We start from the raw sequence: 7,015 nt of genomic DNA on the forward strand, positions 1-7,015 counted from the left end.
TTGAGGCAGCCCATTGTGAGCCCACCAATGGCACGACACTCTGTATACAGAAGGCGCTCCATCAATGCCTGGAGAGCCCCTTTGCTGTTTCTTCTGAAGGACATTTTTCCCTCTACTCTCTTCCCCTATGGATGACAGTGGAGAAAAGCATTTGCTCAGAAAAAGTATTTCTTGACAAAAACCTGTGAAGTTAGCCACGATATAATTCTTGTGGAAAGCCGAGCCCCCAGACCCAAAGTTTTGTCAAAAAGCACATTTTAAATGCTCCTGTTCCAGTTACACAAGATCCACCATTTAAAGGTTTGTGGAATTGTTCAAGGGCACTAACTAGTGGCTTCTAGGTGCTAACCAGTGGTTAACTCAGAAAATCAAAAGTGTGGCGCAGTGTCACCTCTGGGTGACATTCTCTCTGCTCACACCTCCCCACCTGGCTCTGTCCTGCCCCCTCCAACCCCACCTAACCCCTCCGTCAGGGGGGTCCTGCCCGTCCTGCGTTCTTCGCAGGGGATTCCGTCACAAAGGGCTTCATCAGAGTTCCCTGTTTTTGGTGGTTCTAATAAGAAAAACAAAGCAAACAAATCCATCTTTTCTATAAAAGTTTATTTTGTGATTTTTTTTTTTCCAAGAAGTGTTAAGGGAAAACGTTGAAATTATGTAGAGGTAAGGAACCACGGTATATAAAAATAATTTAAACACACACATTAATAACAAAGCAACATCGCTTTCTAGCAACAACTAGTAGGTAATCTTGCCCAAGATTTTTCCAGAGTTATTAAATGTGCTTTAGACAACAGTACACAGACACACACACACACACACACACACACACATATGTACAGCTCAAGTATCTTCTGTGCGTTCCGGCTAACTGATACAGCTAAAGAGAAAGAACAAAGAAGACTCTGAGCCTGAGTGTCCCTAAGTTGAACAAACGTGCTTTGCATAGTGAACTTCGGAGCCTGCTGAGATTTCCCTCCGCAGCCTCATTAGTGACTAGCCTTACTCTGCTGTGGTCTTATCAGAAAAATTAAGAGGTGTCTTTCGATCGGCCCCTGGGTGCGGTCATTGCGGTGCTGCAGGCAGTGAGAACTCGGGAAGCCCCGTCCCTCTCTCTCTCGCTCGCTTGCTCTGTATGGATTGGAGGCGGAGGACCAGGTGAGGTCTGGGGTGTGATTACATCTGGCTGATTCTTTGCTTCAGGGCCAGGACCTCGCTCTCGATCTCGTGGGGGAGGTCGGCGTTCACCTGCTCCTCCAGGTACTTCTGGATGTCTTCTACCTCCTCCTCCCAGAACTCCTTGGAGATGTGGAAGAGCTCCTTCACGTTGACGTCCCCCAGGCCCCGAAGGTCCAGGGCGTCCTCGTCGGGGATGTAGCCGATGGGCGTGAGCTTGGCGCCGCCTTCCCCGCCAACGCGGGTGAACATCCACTCCAGCACCCTGGAGTTCTCGCCGAAGCCCGGCCAGAGGAACCTGCCGGCCTTGTCCTTGCGGAACCAGTTGACGTGGAAGATCTTGGGCAGCTTGGCCTCGGGGCGCTGGGCCATGCCGAGCCAGTGCGCCAGGTACTGGCCGAAGTTGTAGCCGAAGAAGGGCCGCATGGCGAAGGGGTCGTGCATGATGACTTTGCCTGTTAACAGGGGGGCTCTGTTGGTAAATGATGCCTTAGAGGACGCTGTCGGCACATTTACTGTTGACACGGCCACTTGGCTTTCTCTACCTCTCTACACAGAGAGAGACACAGGGAGACAGAGGCAGAGAGACAAAGAGACGGAGAGGGAACACAGAGACAGAGACAGACAGAGAGACAGAGACAGAGATAGAGAAACAGAGCCAGAGAGAGACAAAGACAGAGACATGCAGAGACAGAGAGGCACAGAGAGAGAGAGAGAGACATAGAGGCAAAGAGGCATAGAGAGACAGAGACAGAGACACAGAGACAGAGAGCCACAGAGACAGAGCAGTCTATCTCCCTCCTCGGCGGCTCCAGATGCTGGCCGGACTCACCCTTGTGTTCTGCCGCTGCCGTGGCCTCCGATCTCATGGCCGCACCCACAAACACGCCATGCTGCCAGCTGAGAGCCTCATAGACCAGAGGGACGCCTTTAGCAGGAGAAAGAAACGTTCTTTACAGGCCTTGACACCCAGACCCCTCGGCCGGCAATGCCGTCTCACAAATGGAAAGACGCAGCTGCGTGTTGTCTTTCTAACTGAGCTAATCCTGCATCCCCAGAGCTAAGGGCAGATGCCGCCACGTCAAGTTACAGCAGGAGGCCACGCAGCCAAAGTCAATCTGGGGGCGGCATCACAGGACCAAGGATCCAGAAGTTCTAGGTGGCCAGAGAGTACGTTCTACGCTGGAGCTTGCTCATTACCCTGCCGTTTTGGAAAGGAAGCTCTGCGTCCCTGACACCCTCCCACAAGGTCACGGCAAAGGGGAGAGCGGGCCACGTCCTCCGGTCCCCAGCCCGAATGCAGGGGAGCCTCACCAACAGGTCGGCGCCCTCCGAAGATGATGGCCTCGATGGGCACGCCGTCCGGAGACTCCCAGTCAGGGTCAATGATGGGGCACTGGTTGGCAGGGGTGCAGAACCGCGAGTTGGGGTGGGCGCAAGGGCCCCCTGCAGCAGCAAGAGAGGAGAGGCCCTGAGCGTCTGGCCCGACACACACGCCCGTGGGCTGGGGCCCCGGGCCTCCCGGGGGGGGGGGGGCGCTTACCATCCTTGAGGTCCCACTCCTTGCCCTTCCAGGAAATGAGCTTGATGCCCGAGGCCAGCGGCTGGTCAATGCCTTCCCAGTAAACGCCCCCATCGCTGGTCTCGGCCACATTGGTGAAGATGGTATTCTTCTGGATGGTCTTGATGGCATTGGGGTTTGTCTTCACAGAGGTTCCAGGAGCGACACCAAAAAACCCGTTCTCTGGGTTGATGGCCCGCAAGTTACCTGGAAAGTTTCAAACCAGGTAGTAGAAGTAAATACCAAGCAAAGCATAACATATATTCTTATATCTTGCCAGACTAATTTCTGTACCAAATTCTCAAGTCTTTTATTTATATCCTCCTCCCTAGAATCTATTTCTCTTTTCTCATCCCAGCATTATCAGTCAACTCTGACTCTTTCTTCCTCACCAGTTTCCCACCAAGCTATTTTTTTTTCAGTCTTTATTGAATTTGTTACAATATTGCTTCCGTTTTATATTTTGGGTTTTTGGCCCCAAGGCATATGGGATCTTAGCTCTCCGACCAGGGATCGAACCTGTACCCCTCGCACTGGAAGGTGAAGTCTCAACCATTGGACCGCCAGGGAAGTCCCCCACCAAGCTATTTTAATCAATTTATTATACAAACAAACAGCAATATAGGGTCCCATTTCAATCCAGATTTGATATGAGATTAAAGAATGCTGATGGAATACATATGTCTGAGCTTTTGCAAGAACTGAAATAACTGAATTAAAAATCCAAACACTGTGGATTTAAGAGAATTTGGTACGTTCTGAAAGCCAAAACTTCACTTAGGTTCAATTATTATCATCAACACTTGGGCCTAAAAGAGTCACCTTGTTGATCAAATTTCATCCAGGCGATGTCGTCCCCCACACACTCTACTTTCCACCCTGGGAGGGTGGGGTTCATCATGGCCAGGTTGGTCTTCCCGCAGGCGCTGGGAAAGGCAGCTGCGAAGTACTTCTTCTGGCCCTTGGGGTTGGTTATGCCCAGAATCTGTTGGAGGCAAGATTTCTCCTTAAGCACTTCGTTCCTTTCTGCCCCAGAGGTCCACGCTTTAGTCTAGGAGGGTGTCTCCATCATCATTACTGATGGAATTTCTAGACCTGTCCTTGGAGCATTGTCGGAACTCTAACGCGGTAGGGGTTCGCCACTTCCCCTCCTCTGCCCGACCCTCTACAGCGCGCATTTAGAATTTCCTGCATCTTACCAGCATGTGCTCTGCCAGCCACCCCTCCTCCTTGGCCAGCCGGCTGGCTATCCTGAGAGCAAAGCACTTCTTCCCAAGGAGCGAGTTCCCGCCGTACCCGCTCCCGAAGGAGATGATTTCTCTGCGGTCGGGCAGGTGGGCGATGAGTGTCATCTCCGGGTTGCAGGCCCAGTTGTTAACCAAAGGCTCTGCACGGGAGGACACGCCCACATCAGTGTGCACCGCCCCCGCCTGGGTTTAAGCCGAAGCTTATTTTTTGCTTTTTTTTTTTTTTTTCAATTCTAGCTTTTGATTTTGAAACAATATGCTTACTTTTTAAAGGCAAAGGGCACCCCACGGAATGGAGGCACTTGACGAACTCCCCGTCTCCCAGCGCTTCCAGGACGGGTGTGCCCATCCGCGTCATGATGCGCATGCTGGTCACCACATAGGGCGAGTCTGTCAGCTCAATGCCGATCCTGGACAGAGGCGAGCCCAGGGGCCCCATGCTGAATGGGATGACGTACATGGTGCGACCTGCGGGGCCGGTGGGTGGGAAGCGGTGAGAAATGACCCCGGGCTCACAAACAACCACCACTGTTTTCCTCAGTGGACCCTTCTCAAGATCCCCCCTCTGACAACGTCACGCCTTGCTTGCCACCAGTGCCCCCGATTTAGCAGGGTCCACTGAAAAGTGGCCAGAACACCAAAATCAAAGAGTTTTCATAAACGTGCAGTTGGGTTCCACCAAAATCAAAGAGTTTTCATAAATGTGCAGTTGGGTTCCACCAAGCTATCTTAAATCCACATGTGTAGAAATCGTTTCCCTGGTCGTATAAGACAGTCTATAAAACCAGAACTGAGATGTGCATTTTCAATACACGGCCAATTTCACATGTGGAACGTAAGGCTCTCTGAGGCCGTGGGAGTTTCTATGACAAGTAACATTAGGACAGACGCAATAATAAAAGGTTTGCTGATATTTTGCTCAAAATAAACGTTTCACTCACCTTTCATGCACCCTGGAAATCGGGCATTGAACGCTTTCTCAAAATCCTCCTCGGACATCCAGCGACCCAGTTGGCTGAGGCCGGTTTTGGGGATGGGCACCGTATCTCTTTGCTCTTGAGTAATGATGACCGTCTTGCTTTCAATTCTGGCCACATCCCTGGGGTCAGTGAGAGCCAACCAGCTGCAAAAAGCAAAATTACACAGGTTAGGACTGGAGAGGAAGGGCTGCTGTTTTGCACAGCATCTGCGCCCTGGACGCCCTCAGCCCCGCGCCGTTCAGGAAGGGACCAGTTCTTCATCATCACGTTCTTCCCACACCTGGCCGGTGCCCGGCGCGCTAACGAGGCTCCGTCAGTGTGGACACAGCCATGCCGCCGGGGACACAGTCAGGGAGACACACACTAGACCAGGAGCTAGTCTGTTAGGACAGGGACTGTCCGACCTTCCTTTGGATCAGGGACCTAGTTTGCAGAGAGCATTCGCACGCGTCCCCTCATTGACGACTTGGGCTGCTCTGCGAACGTCATAAAATTAAGTTTCTGTGGTTCTGGCTCTTTTCCTAAGCTTTTCAAGAGTCTGCAAACCACACAGCCCCATCCTGGCCCTGCCCAAGGCCCTCCTCCACCTCCTCCCACCTGCACCCCGGGCGGCGCGGAGGGCGCCAACGCCGGGCCCCGAGGCTGTGCTCACCAGTTGTCGTACTTCCGCAGCCTCTTGATCACACCCTCCTCCTCCATGTGGCCCAGCAGCTGCCGGTTCTCATCCTCGGAGCCGTCGCAGATGTGGATCTGGTCGGGCCGGCACAGCTTGGCGTTGCTCTCCACGAACTCTCTCACGGCCTGGGGCAGGCTGTCCAGGGTGCCCTGGACGACTTTGGCTGAGTAGTTGAGGCCGTCTGAGAGCTGAGGAGGCATCTCTGCGGGGCTGGGCTGAGGGGCACGGGCGCCAAGGTTCCTGCAATAGACAAAGCACAGGCTTCCTGAACAAAAACAACCACGGGATGCCCTCCAACTCCACGCGCCTTGTCTGGGTTGCCCCTCGCCAGACAGTCGGGGCTGGGAGGAAAGAAGAAAGCCAGTTCCTGTTAGCACTGCAGTTTGTGAGAGACGTAAACGAACAGCTCCACCTACCTTTCTTCTCTTTGGAGGATCCGGATCAGGGACCCAAAGTTCTCTTTCAAGGCTCTTCCCGCGGGTAAGCGTGCGTTCCCAGTGGGAAGGCCCTGTCTGATGTTTGGGGGCAGAACTTCCTGGCTTTAAATTCCGTGAAGGACAGAGGTCCAGCCCCTCGGCCACACCCAGGGAGGCTCACCTCTGACGTCAGGGGCTGGTCTTTGGATCACGGCCACGGCCACGGTCAGTTATGCTTTGGACCGGCTTACCACAATAAACCCCAGGGAGATAATCATTGAACAGATAGTCGTTAATGAGTGCTGGAGGCCTCCAGCCCCTGGCCCAGCCATAGCAAACCCTTACACAACTTCTGATTGACGAAACTCTGACCCAGTCCCCTGCTGATGCAAAACACAGGCCCTCCCACTGACAGGCAGGTGGGACAGAGCACGGGCTCGGGGGGACCTCGGGGGTTTTGGCAGTACGTCTTGTGTACGGACCGCTGCTAGTTGGTAGAACGAGACAGTGGTGAGGTATCACCCCACAGTCAAAGGCCAATGGGAAGAACACCCCCAAATGCAACGGGACGGTGCGCGGCTATTGGCAATTGTCTCACCTAATTAGGGGCGATTAACCTTATAGAGTGTCCATGGTGTGCCCCCTGCCCTCACTCCAAATAGAAAGAAACTCCATGAGGGCAGGGATTTCTGCCTATTTTGTTCCCTTTTTGTATGCACAGTTCCTGGCACACGGTAGGCGCTGAATGAATAAATGCAGAGCGTTGGTGTAAGTGCTTTGTATCGACTTAACTCCTTGCCACCATCTGAGGTGGAGCCCACGAACAGTCTGTGTACAGACAAGGACACTGAGGCATAGGGGGCCCAGCGGCTACTCCCCAATCCGGGGCTGGTGGGTGGCAGAGGGAGGGTTGGAACAGGAGCCACTGGGCTCTGGAGCGGCACACTGGACTGCCCCTTGGG

General features: G+C 53.3%; 1 protein-coding gene across 1 annotated transcript; it reads right to left on the bottom strand.

Annotated features, from left to right (window-relative positions):
• Positions 1 to 583: 583 nt before the first annotated feature.
• PCK1 (phosphoenolpyruvate carboxykinase 1) lies at positions 584 to 6,162 on the bottom strand. Its single transcript, XM_059897308.1, has 10 exons — positions 6,054 to 6,162; positions 5,614 to 5,877; positions 4,923 to 5,104; positions 4,246 to 4,449; positions 3,934 to 4,121; positions 3,557 to 3,719; positions 2,717 to 2,941; positions 2,488 to 2,619; positions 2,006 to 2,101; positions 584 to 1,628 (listed from the first exon to the last, which is right to left on the bottom strand). Exons 2-10 carry the CDS (start codon positions 5,835 to 5,837, stop codon positions 1,174 to 1,176), a joined length of 1,869 nt encoding a protein of 622 aa, XP_059753291.1. The 5' UTR covers positions 5,838 to 5,877; positions 6,054 to 6,162; the 3' UTR covers positions 584 to 1,173.
• Positions 6,163 to 7,015: the final 853 nt, after the last annotated feature.

The sequence above is a fragment of the Balaenoptera ricei genome, chromosome 15, assembly GCF_028023285.1.
Source record: "Balaenoptera ricei isolate mBalRic1 chromosome 15, mBalRic1.hap2, whole genome shotgun sequence".
NCBI lineage: Eukaryota > Metazoa > Chordata > Mammalia > Artiodactyla > Balaenopteridae > Balaenoptera > Balaenoptera ricei.